General features: G+C 38.5%; 1 protein-coding gene across 2 annotated transcripts; it reads right to left on the bottom strand.

Annotated features, from left to right (window-relative positions):
- Positions 1-231: 231 nt before the first annotated feature.
- On the bottom strand, positions 232-20,750 carry CLNS1A (chloride nucleotide-sensitive channel 1A). 2 transcript variants are annotated; one of them, NM_001076300.1, is made up of 7 exons: positions 20,540-20,750; positions 13,681-13,817; positions 8,779-8,880; positions 7,091-7,198; positions 5,816-5,989; positions 2,620-2,709; positions 232-994 (listed from the first exon to the last, which is right to left on the bottom strand). In NM_001076300.1, exons 1-6 carry the CDS (start codon positions 20,662-20,664, stop codon positions 2,642-2,644), a joined length of 714 nt encoding a protein of 237 aa, NP_001069768.1. In that variant the 5' UTR covers positions 20,665-20,750; the 3' UTR covers positions 232-994; positions 2,620-2,641. The 2 variants fall into 2 exon arrangements, with proteins under 2 accessions (NP_001069768.1, XP_005226773.1); XM_005226716.5 differs by having other exon boundaries at positions 5,816-5,926; positions 20,540-20,746.

Here is a 20,750-nt window from a genome sequence, read left to right as displayed (position 1 = left end):
AAAAGTATGTTATAAGAAATCACTCCTGGTTCAGATGGAAGCAGCAGAAGTCCCTCTGCAGTGTTATAACCTTGCCCTGTCCCTCAGAAGCCCTATACATCTCTTACTCACTCCATGTTCATGTTCTCAGCAAAAGTCAAAGACCAACAAGAATCTCGTTTTTTGTCAAAACACTAATTTTTACAAGCTGTTTCTCTTTAATAGTTTTAGTCAAGAATGAGAGCACAATAATATAGAAAACCTAAATTTATTTGTTAAGCTATCACAAAGACAAAACAATTTTCTGAAATACTTTGAGAACTTCATCCCAATTCCGCTTGTTCTTTTACAGAAACTGACCTGAGAGGCTGGCAATGAAAGGATACAACCTAAGCGGTTATAACAGAACAGACTGATGAAACATGGTGAAAGGAGCAAAGGCTAGGCAGGAGCACTTGTGTTAGTGGTAATACGTGTGGCTGGGCTGTTTCTGAAGAGGCTCCCTAGAGTTAACTGACCTGGGTCCCCAGTTAGTAAAAAGACCTTTATCCCTGTGGAAAGTGCAGAGATTAGGATTTCTCCGAGACCTCTGTTTTTCTTTTTTAAGGAGTTAAGGGTATCCTTAGGCCCTAAGGCGTATAGCTTAGATTCAGCCTCTCTTTCCCACGCAGTCTACCTACACCTTCAAACGCCAGCGCATTTCCACCACGTAGTCCTGCTAGGTTTTGAGGATGCATATAGTGAAGGTGGGAATCACAGGCCTACTCAGAGGGTACACCTAGACACAACGGTTTGGGGTAAATCATAAACTACAAATACCCTTCTGGTTAAGTTAATTCACCTTTGTTAATAAAGGTCATAGTTTCTTGTGCTGGTGACAGCTTCTTGTCTCAGTATACTCTGTCTCAAGAAAGAACTGGTTCAGGTAAGTTTTGGAGAAAGAAAAAGACTTTCATCAACACCCACTCCACAGTGGAAGAGGCACCAAGTTCTCTCCTACAGTTATGAGCAGAATCTGAAAAACAAAAGGTTTACAGTGTTTATACTAATAGCTATTATTTATTAAATGCCTAGTCAAGACTGCCAGAGGACTTACATATATTATATTTCAATCTTTGCAATAATCCTGCCAGGCAGTTACTATCATCTTCATTTTTCAGAAGGGGAAACTGAGAATTGTAGAAGTTACACTCCTTGTCTGAAGGCACAGAGCTGGTAATGTGGTGGAGCTGTGATTCCACCACTCATGTGCCTGCCCCCGCACTCTATCTTGTCCATCGAGAGGTCCTAGCTTCATTATCTTGATATTTCTAATACCTACCTACATACTCCAATTATTTCTTGTTCTCTCCTCAAAGCCAAATGTAATTTTAAATGATTAAAAATTTACAGACATTGTTTGGAATTAAGATTAATTAATTAAGGTTAATGCTGGATAATTCATTATCCAGATGAAGAACTTTTTTATTCATAAACTTTATGAATAAAAATCTCTTTGCTCCAGCTATAGCACAAAATGAACATAAACAAATTATCAGTTCATTAGAAAGTTGTGGCTATTTTACAGTTATTTCATCATAAAAATTGTACTTCAAAGAATCCTAAGAATTCTCACCAGAAAAATGCTCCAACATTCCATTTGTGTAACCATTAGTGACATACCAAATACGTTTCTCCATCTTATTAATAGAATAGTTGGTATTCTTTGAATAGTCCCTTTTCAAGAAGAAATATGTTAAATCCAGATCAAAAAATCTGTTTTCCAGTTTTAATAAAAATTACTGAAAAAAATCCATATACTATGAAGAATGTGATAAATAAAGAATCTCATCAATAAGGGAAGAAGACATATCAGTACTGAAAGATTCCCCATAAAGTATTATTTCAACAGTGAAATATTGATATCCAGAACTGTGAAATCTGAAAATTAACATTAGCAGAGCTCCAACAATGTTAACACATACTTTAAGCAAACTGTAGAGGAGACACTGCTGATTTTAGATGATGGCTACCAATGACAGAAGTAAATGTTGTATAAGTAAAGAGACATATATCACAGAACTTTTAAGGTTATTTTCTATTAGTTCCACTGGCAGCAGCTGAGAGGAAAGCTGAGATCCATTATCACAATTCATGGTTAAGATGTTATATTCACAAAGGCAATAATCTGCTTTGTGAATTATTGTAGCAAATCTCTGTTTTGTGTTTTTGATGAAATGCTAAGGTTTCAAATATCCTAAGTGGGAAGGAAAAGTTGACTCAAGAGCAGAGCGGGACATGACCTCAAGTTCTGCTGCTCCCACATGAGTCAACCAGGGAGATCTCTGCTTTTGAACAAAGGGTAATGTCCTTCTCTTGATTCACTGAAAATCAGCGTCTTATCCTTCCATGTACTCTCAACGGCTAGCACAGTGCTTGGCAGCTAGTAAGTGCTCAGTAAATGTTAACCTGAACATTACCATGCTGGCAGATCTTGATTTCTTAGCGGCAAAAACTACATAGTTTCAAGTAATTTCATAAATGGATTAAAAAACATTTTCCCACAACTGCTAATTTGTTAGAGTTCTCCTCAAATCTGAAAATAAAAATCAATTGTTTCACATGACTTTCATGTTCAGTGACAAGGGAGAAAATACTCACCCTAAAGCAGCATCCATCATTTTCAGTGATCAACATCTGCATCCTCAAACTGTCCAGCAACTGTTGGTGTAGTATCTACCTCCATCCCATCTGAAGAAAAAATTAACCACTGAGCAACAGTCTACTAAGCACTTCTGATAGTTAAGAGTCAGCTTAGATTTCAACCAGAAGGAAGCTAGCGCCCTCTGCTGGTAAGAGTTGCTATTTCTTTTTTTTTTTTTAATTTTATTTTATTTTTAAACTTTACATAATTGTATTAGTCTTGACAATTGAAACTACCAAGGAACAGACTAAGAAAAATGCCACCTGTGGATTTAGGCCAAGTTAAAATTAGTATGTATATTTAACTTTCACTTTGCAACTCTCAGTCTCAGAACTGAAAGAACTCCAAGCAGGGACTTTCAAATGCAGCAAGCATCCATTTTTCACTCTTCACAGAACTGTGTTAGATGTTTCACCGTATGACTTCTTTTTTTAAAGCATGAAGTACTATCTAAGCTTGCAACATAATTCAGTAGAAAAGACTGAAATAAATAAGTAAAGTGAGATTCTTACTTATCTCTGTTTTTTTAATCTCATTGAAAAAAAAAAAAAGATGGGGGAGAACCAACAACCAAAAAAAGCCCCCTGGAAAGAGCTGTCTAAAGCTGCTTTTGCCACTTCTTCACCTCCCACTCACGCTCAACTCTTTAGCCCACCACAAACTGGCTTCTGCCCACAGCCCATTGGCACCCCACCACCCAGACATTCAGCAGGACATACAAATAAAACACTTATATAAAATTAACTCACCTTTCCACATAGAAAATACATCCCTTTCCAAAAGGATACTTCTTACTTGCTCAACCCAGAAACCCCTACCATATCTCTAACTTCTGTTGCTTCTATCTCTTAAATACCTCTCAAATTTGTTCAGTCTTTTGACACTACTGCCACTCCCTAATTAGGCCACTATCTCTCATCTAATTTAAATCATAAGCTTCTTAAGTATCTAGTATCTCCTCTAGTATCTCCCTTTGCAATTAATTTTTTGTATCAAAGCCAGAGTCATATTCTAAAACACTAATCAAACTAAAATTCTTCAATGGCTTCCCACTGACTTAAACACAGGTTGAAATTCTTTAACACAGCTTTCAAGTTCCGTTACTATACAGTCCAGTTCACTATTCCACCTTTATCTGTTGCCATAATAGCTACCCATCACACTCAAGAATTCCAGATATAATGAACTTTCAGTTCCCCAAAGCTGAATGGTCTCTTGATCCTTCACTTTACACATGACTGACCCCCTGACCTGCCTCTCTCCCCAAACTGTATGTAATCCCTCTTTACTTGGTTCATTTTTATTTATCTTCAGACTGTGGCTTAAATGTCACTTACTCCATGAAGTTTGAATCTCTCTCTGACTGTCCAGCCTCTGATTCCATAGTTCTTCAAGCTTCCCCTTTATCTCAATGTTGTATCACAATGTACTGTAACTACCTAACTAGTTAATTTCTTTTTCTCTCCACTAGAATGCCATTGATAGATATTAACTGCATCTTCCTTAGGCACTCCTGTATTCTCTCTACCTGCCACAGTAGCTCAACAAACATCTCTTACATAAACAAACACAGGAAGTACTGAAATGCCACCAGTTGAAATTTCACTATGGATTTATCAGAACATCATGTTGCATACTGTTAATATATTATTTTAAAAATAAATTTAAAAAAAGAAATTGCACAGGTCAAATTAAATAAGTGGAAAAAAAAGTGATGTGGGTACCCAGAACTTAAGAAGAGAGAGAATGGTTTAAGCTGAATTTTATGTATAGGCAACTCAATATGCCAGTGAGGCTTAGGAATACAAGTCCAATTATCTCACTTTACCAACAAGTGTTCGTGACCTTAAAGTCAGTTGCTATAAAGCATTAAATAAAAAGTTCTATAATTAAAAACAACAAAAAGCCTTCAGTGATGAAAGGTTTTTTAATGTCCAAGGGTACTCTTCAGCTAATCACTATAATAAAAAAAAAAAAGGAGTATCTTGAATTCTTTCAGCTAAGATTTCGGTATAGCACTAGAGATCACCTGAGTCACCTAACCCTAAAGCCTATGTTAGAGGCTCACCATGTAGAGCTTAAAATGGAGAGCAGACACAACGAACAGTAACGTGACCCACAGCCTAATTCCAAATTAAATACCCCAGAACTTCAGGACCCTCAGGTCAGAACGCTATGTACATGGAGATAATGATCACAACATTATGAGAGAAACTTAAATATCAATAAAAGAAAAACTATGGCAATCCTCTTTAAGAACATTCTGCATCACTAAAAATTAAAAGTGTTAAGATTCTGTAGCAACACAAAATACTGAACTGAATACATGGAGGATGCAAGAAATGCTCATAACGGTATCTGGCAGATTGTTTTTACACATTAGCTTATTTAATCCCCTTACCACTTATTAGCTATTTGACTGCAAGCTAGGTATGTGACCTTTCTGTGCCTTAGTTTCTTCATCTATAAAATGAGGATCATAACAGCATCTACTGTGGAGAAGGAAATGGCAACCCACTCCAGTACTCTTGCCTGGGAAATCCCATGGACTGAGGAGCCCAGCGGGCTACAGTCCATGGGGTTGCAAAGAGTCAGACATGACTGAAGCCGCTAAACAACATCTACCAGAAGGTTCTTGGAAGGATTAAATGAGTAAATACACATAACGTGCTTCCATCAGGATCTGACACATAGGAACACTACCTAAATGTTTTCTTGAGGGTAGTAGGAACAAGATTGGAGACAAGTGGCGCAAAGACAGAGGTGTCTCTCCAGAGTCCAAAGAATTTATATGGTGAATATCAATGACACTGAGTGTTCTCAGAAGATTAATAAGGCGCAGTGAGGTAGAGGGAAGACTGATTTGAGGCAAAAAATTTCCTACTACAAATCCAGTGTGAGGGAAAAAGGACCTATGTTTGGAGCATAGCAGTAGTTATAGCAAGGAGATCTGAAAAGTCATTTAAAGGAAAAATCCATAGCAGTCAGTATTAGACTGGCAGGGAACAAATGATAAAGGCGGAGTCAAAAGAATACAAAACTTACAGATTTTTGTTAAGTTAGGGAAAAAAGTTTAAAAACACTTACATATAGTTCCCATTCTACGTAATTCTACATTTGCTTCCTATACCATCACGAATTCCGAGTACTCACCTTCATAATCTCTTACTGAATCTTCTGTCCGGACTCCAGCCATGTTATACTGGCTGCTCACAGACTGAGAAAGCATTCCTTCCAATCTCTCCAGTGTGGCTTGGCCTTCTGCTGTTAAATGGGATAATCCTTCTTCATAGGTATAAAATGTAGGGATGTCCCCCTGCCCTTGTTCTAAATAAATTAAAAGCTTTTAGGCCATTATAGAACAATTAGGGGGAAAAAAAGACAATCAATAATGCATCTATCTACTGAAGATAAGGTACAGTGAAAAAAGGCTTCAAGGAAAACACTCAACATTTATTCAACACACACACATCAGCCATCTATTGAAGACAAATATACACAGAAAATGTCTCTACTCTCTAAGATGAGAAGGGATTCTAAGAGATAACAAGCAAGTATATAGCAATTCCCAAAGAATCAAATGTCCAGGGACTAGGAGGAAAAGAGGGTGTTCCTAAGATTACAGAGTTTTATCCCAAGGTGGGAATTTTACATGACTGTTTTTTGCTGATTAAAATGCATCCTGCTTTTAAAAAACCAGAAATTCTGGAAAATACAAACAGGATTTAAAAATTAAATTACCCTGAAACTTCAGCAAAGATGAGAATGTATTTAGATGTATATAAAGGAGAATCCCAGAAATGAGTCTGTCTCAAGCCAGGAGGTGGTACATAAGGAGGCAACAGCTTTAGCGAGCCAAACTGGTATCCATGAGAAAAGAGAAGAAAACAGCAGACACCTCAAGTAACAAGACTCTACACCAAGCTAGTGACTGTATTTTGCTCTGAGGAGGTAAAGGGAGATAATCTTAGATAAATGAAGTATGGTTCTGGGGAAAAGACATCACCTTAGCAATGAGGTGGTTGATGGAATACGTTAAAGATGTAGATGATACAGGTTCCAAGCAGTGGAGAGAGGCTTGTTTTCTGGGAGCAACTTCAACTTTAAAAGATTCTCCCAACTACCCATTATCTTATCACAGTCTTTTCTTCTATTTACTTCTGTTTTCTTCCCCCCCGAAAGGGGGGAAGAAAACGTATCTCTATGTTTTGCCCTCAAGCTTGGGATGCCTGTTAACATTTTCTAACTTGGCTGAGACATGAATTGTGCCACTAACTTTTATTAAAAACCAAGCTACATGAATAATTAAGAGATATAAAAGAATTATAACCCCATACCCTATACAAATACATGTTTAAAATGAAACACACATACATAAATGTTTTAAATACATACACAAACACTTTAAAAAAAATCCACTTCACTAACCATGGGCTTCCACATCATATTCGTCTCCATCGTAATCATCTGAATCTTCATCCTCAGGATCTGGATGCAAAGCCTGGCATTCACACATTGCAGTGAACATTGCCTCCACTGAACAAGTAAATTAAAAATTTCTCATTAATTTTTTTCTGATTAATGTACAATAAAAATCTAATAAGACAACCATCAGGGCAAATAAATTTAATGAGTAGACAAGAGGTATATTGGTGGTGATTTAGTCGCTAAGTTGTGTCCGACTCTTGTGACTCCAAGGACTGTAGCCTGCCAGACTCCTCTGTCCATGGGATTCTCCAGGCAAGAATACTGGAGTGGGTTGCCATTTCCTGCTCTAAGAGGTATACTAGGGTCACAGTATTTACAAAATATGCCAAATTTCAAGGAAAATCAATCTTGATGGCAATAGACAAGCCACAAAATATTAATAATAAGAGGTCTTTTTGAAATATTACTGAGATCTCCTCATGCCTTGTTGGATTTTCCAAGAAAAAGCATCAGAGTCCTGGTCAGACTACTGGCATCAGGGTGAAGCCCCTCAAGGCAGCGCTCCTTCCAGTTGTCCTGGCATCATCCACTTCGGAATTGCCACGAGCCCACTGTCCTCTATTCAGTGAGATTCACAGTCAACAGGACCAAGTCCATAAATAACAGGTTCCTCCATTCACAAAACACACCAGGAACATGGTATCTACTACACTCACTTCATTGACAATCTTTGTATTAATAGGTATCTGGTCCTCAATGGTATTACAGATGCTAAAATGAAGAAAAAGCAATAGAACAGAGGTAATGAGAGTGAGGGCTTGAATAGCAAAGACATTACTTTGCCAACAAAGGTCCGTCTAGTCAAGGCTATGGTTTTTCCAGTGGTCATGTATGGATGTGAGAGTTGGACTGTGAAGAAAGCTGAGGGCTGAAGAATTGATGCTTTTGAACTGTGGTGTTGGAGAAGACTCTTGAGAGTCCCTTGGACTGCAAGGAGATCCAACCAGTCCATTCTGAAGGAGACAGCCCTGGGTGTTCTTTGGAGGGAATGATGCTAAAGCTGAAGCTCCAGTACTTCGGCCACCACACGTGAAGAGCTGACTCACTGGAAAAGACTCTGATGCTGGGAGGGATTGGGGGCAGGAGGAAAAGGGGACGACAGAGGATGAGATGGCTGGATGGCATCACCGACTCGATGTACGTGAGTTTGAGTGAACTCCAGGAGTTGGTGATGGACAGGGAGGCCTGGCGTGCTGCAATTCATGGGGTCGCAAAGAGTCGGACACAACTGAGCGATTGAACTGAACTGAATGAGAGTGAGGGCTTCCCTGGTGGCTCAGTGGCAAAGAATCCGTCTGCCAGTGCAGGAGACATGGGTTTGATCCCCAGATTGGCAAGATCCTCTGGAGAAGGAAATGGCAACCCACTCTAGTATTCTTGCCTGGGAAACCCCATGGACAGATAAGCCTGGTAGGCTACAGTCCATGGGGTCGCAAAAGAGTCAGATATAACTTAGCGACTAAAACAATAAACAATAACAACAAATGAGGATGAAGGTGTGCGTGCGTGCGTGTGTGTGTGTGTGTGTGTGTGTGTGTGTGTGTGTGAGAGACAGAGACAGGGGCAGGGGAAGAAAGAATGTTTGGTACTTAAAGGGAAAAAAACCACATGTTCTACAGAATACTCACATGCTGATTTATCACTAGGCACAAATCTAAATTCAGAAATAGGTTCAATGTCATCATCACTATCTTCCTCTTCTTCATCAGCAACCGATTCTTTTGATTCTTCTAGAAAGGGTATAAAAAAAGAAAAGAACAAAAAAAAAAGAAAAGAAAGGGTATTAAAAAACAGCTTTTTAACTATATTTATGTTTAAAAATAGAATCTTAAAAGTATTTCTTAAAGGATGTTTATTGATACATCTAAATATTGCATTTTTTTTACTCCCAATTATAAAACATTATTTTAGAGCTAAAAAAAGACTCTGGATAGTCTCTCTGGTCTAGTCACACTGTACTTGAAGTTCTAGGGATACCAAGCCCCAACATCATGGTAGGGGGTGAGGAAACCCAGAGAGTCAGACCTCTAACAATTAGAGTTTCACTGTCATGTCTGTTTATTTCACCATGAAACAATGAGTTCAGCAGCAGTCTGTAAACCACTGTGATTTATCACCAACAATTTACAGATAAGAAAACTAAGGCCCATAAAAATTAACTGACTCCAAAGATAAATTAATAAATAAAGTCTGTTGGCAAGAAAAAGCTACAAATGTTCAATAAAGAGAACTAGCACATCCTGTTGGTCAAAGTGGAAACTGCTAAAATCACTCCAGATGTACATATCCTATTACCCAGCAATTCTTAATCTAAGTACATGAATGTTTCCTGAAGTACTTTATGTACTACAGAAAATATAAGAAATGTTAATTTAAAAAAGGAAAATAGATGTATTGTAACTTGATCATATTATGTTCAGTAGATAACATCTGAAAATGAATAAATGTGATTTATATGGATCAAAATGAAGGAATTTTAAAACATAATTGAGTAAAAGAGCTCACTGGAGAATATATATAATACCATTTACATTTACAAGTTTTAAACACAAAAGAGAACCATTATATTGCTTAAGGGTGTGTATATATATATATACACACTCCGTAAAAATCTAAAAGCATAGACAGGAAGGACACACATCATCTTTAAGAAAAACTCTGGAGACAGAATTAGGAATGAAATGGGGAGGGGTATAAAAGCAAATTTCCATAGTATTAATATAATTTTATTTTTTTTAGACTAATTATGAAAAAATGTTAGAATTTACACTGGATATTATATAATGAAAAACTTTTTAAAAAATTATTCTGAACTTTTCAACATATGAATTATTTCATAATGTTTTTTAAAAAAGGTGAATAAAACAGACCCCAAAACCACCAAAACACGTTAAAAAAATCATCTTAAAAATACAACTTTTGTTTAGCATATTACAGCTGCCATTTTGAAAAAATGTTAATTCTCCATATAGATGGAGATAAAGTAGAAAGGCATTCAAAGTATATACTTTCTGGAAAGCAAGCTGACAATATGTTAAGAGCTTTTTAATAAGGGGTACCCACTATATATTTTTTAACTTTTAATTTTTATAAGTCACACAAGTTCACTGAATAATGAAAAAATACAGATAAGCAAAAAACACAAAATTTTAAATGGCCACTATTAGCAGCTTTAAGTAATATATATAATAGAACTTTTCTGTCCTGTTTCTAATGTTATTAAATTGTTACATAAAAGAGATGTGTCTTCTGTAAAATAGTAAAATACAAAAATATTGGACAGTTCTAAAAAATTCTTAGTAGTTGAATACATTATGGTACTACCAAACTTTTTCAACGCATTTAAAAAAATGATATCATACTATAACTACTGTTCCATAACTGAATGGACGTCACTTTTCAAACCATAAATTCAAATAATGGTACAAAAATAATGGAAAGAGTCAAGATGGATTCAAAGTAAAAAGTCCCTACCCCTCTAGTCCTCTCCCTAGAAATAACCACTATTAACACCTTTTTTCAAACCTTTCTTCTACAGGTATGTATCTTAAAGCAATAAAGAGAAATATAGCATTTTTACAATTAGGAAAAAAACACCACTATGACAAACATTAATCATCTCATACTAGATCATAGTAGTGACTACCAAACTCTTGTCTCCTTAAACGTTTCTAAAATTTTAGAAATGGGAATGTATTTTTTTTAGTCATTTAAAAAATAATCTAATGTTCTCAACAATAAGCTGATGGTCTACTTTAGTGGTTAATGGAGGTAAGCCAAACAGAAAAAATAAATAAATAAATAAATATATGGGGCTTGAAGAATCAGGACAAGAGGACCAAAGGCTGGAAAAACAGGATCCACATCTGTGTAACTTATAAAAGTGCAGTTCCAGATAAACAGAAATGGAGAAGTATTAAAATACAGGTGATGGAAAAAACTACTCCCTAGTAAGATAGAAAAGTTTTACTTATTTTAGTAAGAGTTTTAATTCCGTCTATCTCAAGAAGATAATCATATAGAATATATGTTTAAAATACCCACCCCAAACCTGCCGAATCCTTATTACCTAGTTTGGGACTCCCCAAATTGTATTTTTAACAAGTTTCCAAGGTGTTTCTAATGTGCAGCCAGGTTTAAAAACCAAAAATTACTACAATGCCCTAATTATTTTGGATAAAATGGAGGCTCAGAGAGATGAAAATGACTTGCCTACCAAGTTCTGGTGCAGTGTGCTTTCCCTTTTAGCTAGCTTTATTCAAACCCTACTTCTCTAACTTTATTTTCTGACATACACCTTTGCCCAATGCCAATGCTCTACACTATTTATGAGCATGTCACACCAAAATTTAAAACTGACTAACAAGAGAAGGCAATGGCACCCCACTCCAGTACTCTTGCCTGGAAAATCCCATGGATGGAGGAGCCTGGTGGGCTGCAGTCCATGGGGTCACCAAGAATCAGACACAACTAAGCGACTTCACTTTCACTTTTCATGCATTGGAGAAGGAAATGGCAACCCACTCCAGTGTTCTTGCTTGGAGAATCCCAGAGATGGGGGAGCCTGGTGGGCTGCCGTCTATGGGGTCATACAGAGTCAGACACGACTGAAGTGACTTAGCAGCAGCAACAAGAGTATCTCTAAAATTTCACATCTACGAATGAATGGCAAAAAAAAGGGTGGGGGGGGAGGGTGGTGGCGCAGGGAGTGTGGATTCGCTGGCAGTCCAGTGGTTAGGACTTGGGCTCTCACTGCCAGGGCCTTGCATTCCATCCCTGGCCAAGCAACTAAGATCCTACGAGCCTTGTAGCATGGCCAAATAAATAAATAAATAATAAGAATAAATAGAAATAAATAAAATTTCATGTCTATATATCAGTGAATGAATGAAAGCTTTCAACTAAACATGGCATATAAACTCTTGGTTATAAAATCATAGTTGAAGATACTTAGATGGAAAGTGAACTTTGTGTCCAAGGCCACCTCATCTGGAAGTCTCACTACAACACAAGGTCAACAGCTTTTTACATTTCCTTACCCTCTTTCAAATTCCACTAGATTTTTATCTACCTTTAGATGCTTCCCAATGGCAAGAGTTTTAAATCTCACACCAAAAATATTTTCAAATCGCTAAATCAGTCTATCACTTAATGAGGCAGGGTGTGCCAAAAGTCTTAAAATTAAATAAGTAGTGTCACACAATATAAATGCTCATGTTATATCTGAAACCATACTAAATCCCAAATTGGAAGAGCAATAGCTCAACAGGAAAATTCATGGCATTATTTCTTACATGCTATTTCAAAGAAAAGCAAAGCACTATCTTCAAATCAAAAGTTTACTAAAATGTAACAACAGTCTTTCAACTCCAAAGTTATTCATTCTCACAAAGGATGAACATATTAAACTAATATACTATAAAAACTTTAGTTATACTTAAAAAATCAAGCAGAAGTTTTTATTTCCTGCCTAACTTGTTTCTCACTTAGAATTCTTGAAACTCATTGTGAAAGTGGCTCAGGCATGTCCAACTGTTTGTGACCCCAATTCATGGAATTCTCTAGGCCAGAATACTGGAGTAGGTAGCCTTTCCCTTCTCCAAGGGATCTTCCCAACCCAGGGATCAAACCCAGGTCTGCCACATTGCAGGCACATTCTTTACCAAGTGAGCCACAGGGAAGCTCAAGAAAACTGGAGTGGGTAGCCTATCCCTTCTTCATGGGACCTTCCTGCCCCAAGAATCAAACCGGGGTCTCCTGCATTGCAGGCAGGTTCTTTTTTTTTTTTTTTCAAGGCGAATTCTTTACCAACTGAGCTCTCAGGGAAATTCATTATGGAGAGCCTAAAAAATGGATCTTAAAAATCTTTCTTACTTCTTCTTTCATCAACCGTACTAGATTTTTATGACTCTGTTGTTTCCTCCATCTGCAAGACCTGGCAATCTTGTACCATAGGGTTTCTCAATCTTGAGACAATAATATTGACATTTGGACTGGTTAATTCAATTCTCTGTTGTGGGAGCCTGTCCTAGGAATTGTAGGATGTTTAGTAGTATCCCTGGCCTCTAACTAGATGTCAGTAGCGCTCCTCTCCACCTCTAGTGGTGACAAAAATGCCATGACAAAATGTAACTGGCAAATGTCGGGAGAGGGCAACATGTCCACCATTAAGAACTATTTCTATAACAAAACAAAACAGGTTCTATCCTAAACTATTAGTAGGGAAGCATATGGATCCAAGCCTCTAAGGGTGCTAAAAGTAAATACCTTTACACTGAGAAAGAATAACAAACTCAAGAGGAGAAACAAGAAATGCAAATGCATAACAGCTAAATAATTTTAAGTGCAACTATTAATATGTAGAAAGTAAAAGGCAGTGTGCAAATTATTTTAGTGTGCTGAAATTTTGCTTAAGAAAGTATTATCCAAAATAAGTGAATGGCTTGAATACTACATTATCATCATCAGTGACTGCTTTTTGAAATATACTACACCAAAGGAAGCTCAAGATTAAATTATACCATACATACCTCCAAATTTGGCATTCACCATAACATACAGATGCTCTCGTGGATAGGCGTTTAGGTCCCTGGATACTGCATGCAAACTAATGGTGGGGTATTCCAGGGAGAATCCTAATCCAGAGCCATCTAACCAAGACAGGCGGCTGAAAAACATGTGTGAAGTGGATTATTTGAAGAAATTAAATCCTAATTTGATGTCCTAATTTGATGTTTATAAAGGTTCAGCTTGGACATATATTAATATATATGTGAATAAATTCAAGCATATTGTTTAGAAATCTCCTAAAAGAAGAAAATTCGCAGCAGGAATTTAGTTTCTTTAAGACAGTTCTGTTATAGTTCACTTTCCCCTATCTAAATATCCAAACAGATTTGAAATGCTATTTTTCTTAAGTCACATGTGTGTTTCTATGCCTTTTTATGCTTGTTTGTATTTGGAATGTCTTCAGGCATCTTCTTTGCTTTGGCAAATCTTCTTCGTTTGGGTAAGTCCCAGTCTTTCCATAAACCCTCTCTTCAATTATTCCAGTGCAATGATCTCTTCTTTTCCTAAATCGCGCTTAGGCTCAGTAATATACAACTGAGCACCTAACTCTGTGGTAATGAATTTTATATGTATCGGACAGAACATGAGTTACTTGACAAAGCTTTAACATTCTTCAAAACCATTGCCACAATGCTTAGCATGTAAATATGCAATAAATACCTAAGAAGCACTAATTTCTCCACTAATCCTACATTAAATAACATACACATGAAATGGCTGTAATAACACAAGTTGGAAAATAATCATCACATTGAAAAGCAGATGTTATGAAGCCTTTCATTTATTTTGCAACTTAAGGAGAAAGCCACAAATAAGCAATGTCTAGTTATCCCTCAAAAGTGGTCAATGCAAATATTTTATTGCTTTAACAAAGGAAAACTATCAGGAAAATCAGTACTCTGAGTTTTGAGTAAGGACTGATTGATTTTTTTGGTAATACTTCACCCATCTGGAACTGCACCATTTAGCAGGGAAAAAAGTTGCAAAAAAGATGCTTAAGAAACCACAAAAATGTTAATAAAATAAAAGCCAATGCACTATACTGGTTGTACAGGGCTGGAGGAAAATACAAAGTGACTGCTAACAGGTGTCAGTTTCTTTGGGGGACATGAAAATATTCTAAAATTCCTGAATATTCTAATATTCTAGAATATTAGATCTAATATTCTAATATTCAGGAATTGGGAATTCCTTGGCGGTCCAGTGGTTATAACTTGGTGCTTTCAATTTTGGGGCCCAGATTCAATTCTTGGTTGGGGAATTAAGATCCCACAGGCTGTGCAGCATGGCCAAAAAAATAAGTAAGAAATTAAAAGTAAATAACACTGTGTTGATGGCTGCACAACTCTGTTATATATACCTATTTATTAATATATAACATATTTATGTATGTTACATATATTATATGTATGCATGCCGAGTCACTTCAGTCATGTCTGACTCTTTGTGACCCCATGGACTGTAGCCCGTCAGGCTCCTTTGTCCATGGAATTCTCCAGGCAAATAGTACAGTGGGTTGCCATGATCTCCTCCAGGGGATCTTTCCCACCCAAGAACTGAACCCGTGTCTCCTGCTGCTCCTGCACTGCAGGCAGATTCTTTATTGCTGAGCCACTATGATAGTCCTATACACACATACACATACACACGCATATATTTAAATACATGGATTGCATGCTATGTAAATTAGGTCAATGAAGCTTTTACTTTAAAAAGAAGTTAATGCAATAAAAACCCCATATCTTCTATTTTCTATACAACTGTAACAAGACTGGCAGTCTGACATCTAAGGAAGCAAAAACAAACACAAGAGTAGAACCTAGGACTTCTTGTGTGGGAACAATGACACTGCAGCAGTCTGAGAGCATTCATACTCAATGTAAGGGGAGGCTGAGCTTTACACCTCAATCCCCCAAAGGAAATCAATGGCTAATAGCACAAAACAAATGTGTAACACTTGACTCTCACTCATAAAAGCAAAGGCAGAATTAGATTATGGTGAAAATTGCACAATTTTGTAAACACACTAAAACATAAGGAACTGTACACTAAAACAAAACAAAACAAAAAAGCAAAAAAAAAAAAAAGCACTGTCATTGAGAAAGGTTTCAACATGCTTATTGAAAATGAAAAACTGGGAAGCTTTTTAAAGTGATAAAAGCTCTAGAATAACTCATCCCATTGGGTCCAAAGAAGTAGATTTTATTATTGTAGTTAGACTGCATGTGCTCTATGGGCCTTTCCTCCACTGCTTTCCTCTTAATGTGGAGAAGAAATAGTGCTCAGGCATCACAGAAGTACTGCCAGTTCCTTATTAAAACTATATTATTTAAAGCAAATAAACTCCTTTTTTTCTCACTTCAGAAATCCCCTGGCATTATCATAATTCAGAAAGGAGTATTCCAAATTTCAGTACCCAAAATGATGTGAAATACCCAGAGCCACAAAATTTTCTTTAATGACTCAATTAGGAGATGGAAAACCTGAAAAACAAGTACAGACTCAGTGCCTATAAATTATGGCTTTCACTTTAAAAAGCACATAATTATTGCTCTGTAGTTCCTTACTGCTGGCAGAACAAATGCTATCTCCCCAGGGCATTTCCCGTGGAGTACTCATAATCTTATACAGGAACATGGATTATATACTCAACAGAACAGAAGAAAGTTTCACTCAAAAGCAACATTTACTCTCATTATTAAGTTCTGATTTTTTACTTATTTTCTTTTCATATATTCTAGAAGAAAAGCCCTTCAAAACCAAACTATCTAACTATACCCTGTGCTGTGCTTAGTTGCTCAGTCGTGTCTGACTCTGCAACCCCGTGGACGCCAGGCTCCTCTGTCCATGGGGCTTCTCCAGACAAGAACACGGGAGTGGGTTGCCATGCCTTCCTCCAGAGGATCTTTCCAACCCAGGGATCGAATCCAGGTCTCCCCTATTGCAGGTAGAGTCTTTACTGTCTGAGCCACCAGGGAAACCCTAATTATATATCCAGTCCCAAAGAAACCATGAGTCACATAAGGGAAAAACAAGAATCTGGCAGTTAGTAAAGATACAGAGGAAATGTTGTGCTATCCTCCAATGGTTCCGCACAAATTAACAGTGTATTTTATTCCTGGCCTGGGGAAAAAGACAGGACAGAAAGATAAGAGAGATCTTGAATTTAGGTTGGCTTAATTATCTGGTTTAAAATTGACTTGGGAATAAACATAAAAAGAGCATTACTTATAAATTTAAGTTACCTATTTTTAATTTAAATATTTTATTTCACTTGTTTCAAATAATCTATTTTGAATGATTCATGCCTCTGTTCCTTTCTTCATTTGGACAAAAAGTCAAATTCCTATGAAAACTAAGCTTTGAAAATAAGTCCAAAGGAGTTCTAAATCTCTCAATCTTCACCTGAAAAACTACCTAAAAACAAATCAGACCCTGTTCCTCTTTACCTACAACACTAAAGTAGTTTGCACAAAGCCTTTAGGCCATAAGCTAAACTCAAGAACATGACTCCCTCCTTCTCCAGCTTTATGTATTTATTTTTGGTCGTGCTGGGTCTTTGTTGCCGCACAGGCTTTTCTCTAGTTGTGGTACGTGGTTTCTCACTGCAACGGCCTCTCTTGCTGCGGAGCACCGGTTGCAGGGTGCACAGGCTTCAGTAGTTGTGGCTCCGGGATTCTAGAGCACAGGCTCAACAGTTGTGGCTCAGGAGCTTAGCTGCATGTGGGATCTTCCTGGATCAGGGATTGAATCCGTGTCCTTTGCACTGGCAGGCGGATTCTTTACCACTGAGGCATCAGGGAAGCTCCTTCTCTAGCTTTACTATGTTTCCACTCTTTCTCCGTTGGTCCCTAAAATAAGAGAACTGCTTGACTGTGCGTATGTGTGTGTGAACACACAATACATATCCTGGCACACATAGTATTGTTTCTCACCCTTGCCTCTGAGCATCCTGTTTCTTCTAATTAGAATGTTTCCTCTCAGACCCACCTCATTTACCTGGCTAACTGTCAATCCTCATTTGTCACATCCTCTATGAAGCATCGGAGAAGGCAATGGCACCCCACTCTAGTACTCTTGCCTGGAAAATCCCATGGATGGAGTAGCCTGGTGGGCCGCAGTCCATGGGGTCGCTAAGAGTCAGACAAGACTCAGCGACTTCACTTTCACTTTTCTGCATTGGAGAAGGAAATGGCAACCCACTCCAGTGTTCTTGCCTGGAGAATCCCAGGGATGGGGGAGCCTGGTGGGCTGCTGTCTATGGGATCGCACAGAGTCAGACACGACTGAAGGGACTTAGCAGCAGCGGCGGCAGCAGCTATGAAGCATTCCCAGTTTGTTGAGATGTTGACTCTGTCAAGGTACAGGGACTTCCCTGGTGGCGAAGAGGATAAGAATCCACCTGCCAGTGCAGGGGACACAGATTTGATCCCTGGTCCAGGAAGATTTCACATGCCTATGCGCCTCAACTACTGGTGCCCACATGCTCAACTACTGAAACCCATGTGCCTAGAGCCCTGTGCTCCACAAGAAGCCTGAACACCATAATAAAGAGTAGCCCTGCTCACCACAACTAGAGAAAGCATGCACAAAGCAAGGAAGACGCAACGCAGACCGAAAAAAAAAAGCAAGATTTGGAAATGCTAGGTGGGAAAGAACAAAAAGGGGCAAGAAACCAAAGAGGTAAGGCTAATAATGAATTAAGAGGGATGAAAAATGGTGTCCAAGGTACTGGTAATATTCTACTCTTAACCTTGAGGTGCTATGCAGGTGTTAGTTTAAATATAACTCCTTAAACCATCTATTTGTAATTCATATTTTTTGTATGTATATTTTATAAAAATACTTTCTTAAAAAGATGTTAGTAAAAAGTTGAAATAAATAATTTTTTAAACAGTTAAGAGCTTAAAAGGAGTCTGTACTTCCTCACTATGGTTATACAAGAGAATGTCCTTATCCTTAGATTTTGACACAAGTATTTATAGGTGAAATGATGACATGTCTGCAACTCAAAAAGCTCAGAAAAAAGAGAGATAAATGTGGCCAAATGTTAACGACTGATGAATCTCTGTGAAGGAGCTATGGCTATTAATTTACAACACTTGCAACTTTTCTTTAGTTTTGAAATTTATCCAAATGAAAAAACAAGCATAGGACCTTCCCCTAATAGGATTTATATTATACAGGAGACAATGCACAGAGAAGCCATGGAGAAAAGGGGGACTGTGTAGGGGCTAAGAATATATCTGTGTTCCACTTTCTACTCCTTGAAAGAAATTGCTCTTGCAAGATCTCTGAAGATCTTCTTGTCAATACCCAACAGGCGCTTTTCAGATTTTATTTTATTTGACCACTCCTCTCTTTTTCCTCAAGTCTCTTCTTCCCTGGTGGCTCAGACGGTAAAGTGTCTGTCTACAATGAGGAAGACCTGGGTTCAATCCCTGGGTCAGGAAGATTCCCTGGAGAAGGAAACGGCAACCCACTCCAGTACTCTTGCCTGGAAAATCCCATGGACAGAGGAGCTTGGTGCAGGTTACTGTCCATGGGGTCGCAAAGAGTCTGGCACAACTGAGAGATTTCACTTTCACTTTCTTCTTCTATAACATAACTTGTGTAGGTGTGTCCCCAAGGTTCTATCCTTGGCCCTCTCTTCTCAAGTATCTAATCCATCCATCTTTAACACAACTCTCCCAAGAAATATGCTCATATGTGCAACTAATCCACATTTGCAGACCAAACTCATTACCTGTACTTTACCCCAAACTTGATCTTCTCTCATCCATATTTCCTACCTGTGACTGGCCAGAAACCTAAGCTTTGTTCAATGACTAGATTTCCTTCGAAAGCAAGGGGTTCTTTACATCTTTTTGTGCCTGCTGTGGCAGGGAGAATTTTGGCCCCTATGACTCTCACATCTCCTGGTGCCAAACCTGTGAATATGCTGCATGGCAGAAGGGACTTTGTGTATGTAATTAAGGTTACTAATCAGTTCACAAGAAAAGAGAGAGATTACCCTGGATTATCTGTGTGGGTCCAACATAATCACGTGACTTCTTAAAAGAAGGGAATTTTCTCTGACTGCAGACAAAACTGATACAGAATACAGAGAGAAGCGAAGGACAGGAAAAGATTCAATGCATGACTGTTGGCTTGAAGATGAATGGAACTATGTCGTGGAAATGAGAACTTCTATTCTACAATCTCAACATGTAAAACAAGTCTATGAAAGCAAAAAATGCTCCAGGTACCCAAATAAAAGGGCAATTCCTTCTAGGAACAGAAATGAGTTAGGTACCTCTGGATACAACCCCTACCAGTGTGGGGGTGCAGGTGTTCCTCTCCCCACTCATACCTACAGAAGAAAACCTATACCCCCTTAACCAAGCTTTAAAAATCCTGCACAATTTGCTCTAAACCTACATATCCTACCCAGGGCAACACCTCCCATTCCTGATCATCAACGTGGCAGGCACTTCGATGACTCTTCTTCACTCAGGTCCTGGAAACTCAAAACCTTACAATGAGACCTTGAATAAAAAGCAGCACCCCGTCAGACCTCCAGTAAACAGGTGGGTAGAAAGCGCAATGAATGAGGCGAACACCGTCTGACGACGAAGAGAGACAAGAAGGCTCCGAGGAGACGACACTGGAACACACGAGTCTTCTCCTCAACAGAGGCACCTCCGAGGCAAAGCGGGGCACGCGCTCCCCAGCCCCACAGCCTCAGACGCCTCAGTCTCCCCCACGCTACTCCGCACCGCCCGCGCCCGGCAGAGACGAGGCGCGCAGGAAGCCAGCCCTCGGAAACAGAGACCCTACCTTTCAGCGATGTACAGGGTGCCGGTGCCGAGGCCCTTCCCGTTCAGCACAGCCTCGGTGTCTGGTTGCTGCTGCCGTAGGCCCTCAGCCGACCCAGGCGGCGGGAAACTTCTGAGGAAGCTCATAACTGCGAGGAGCGCTGAGACACCAGCTAGGAGCTGGCTGAGGCACCGCAAACCCTTCGCCGCGTCCCGCCCCGGAAGCAGTAGCA

This window comes from Bos taurus, chromosome 29 (genome assembly GCF_002263795.3).
Source record: "Bos taurus isolate L1 Dominette 01449 registration number 42190680 breed Hereford chromosome 29, ARS-UCD2.0, whole genome shotgun sequence".
Taxonomy (NCBI): Eukaryota; Metazoa; Chordata; class Mammalia; order Artiodactyla; family Bovidae; genus Bos; species Bos taurus.
This window is presented reverse-complemented; position numbering and strand designations above follow the sequence as displayed.

Bases quoted from the DNA above. Each gene is read 5' to 3' on its own strand.
- CLNS1A (NM_001076300.1), bottom strand. From the start codon at position 20,664: ATGAGCTTCCTCAGAAGTTTCCCGCCGCCTGGGTCGGCTGAGGGCCTA. The intron at 8,881-13,680 runs GTATGTATGGTA...TACCCTTTCTAG, and splicing joins GGTGAATGCCAAATTTGGAG to AAGAATCAAAAGAATCGGTT. The intron at 2,710-5,815 runs GTGAGTACTCGG...TTTTTTCTTCAG, and splicing joins TTCAGTAAGAGATTATGAAG to ATGGGATGGAGGTAGATACT.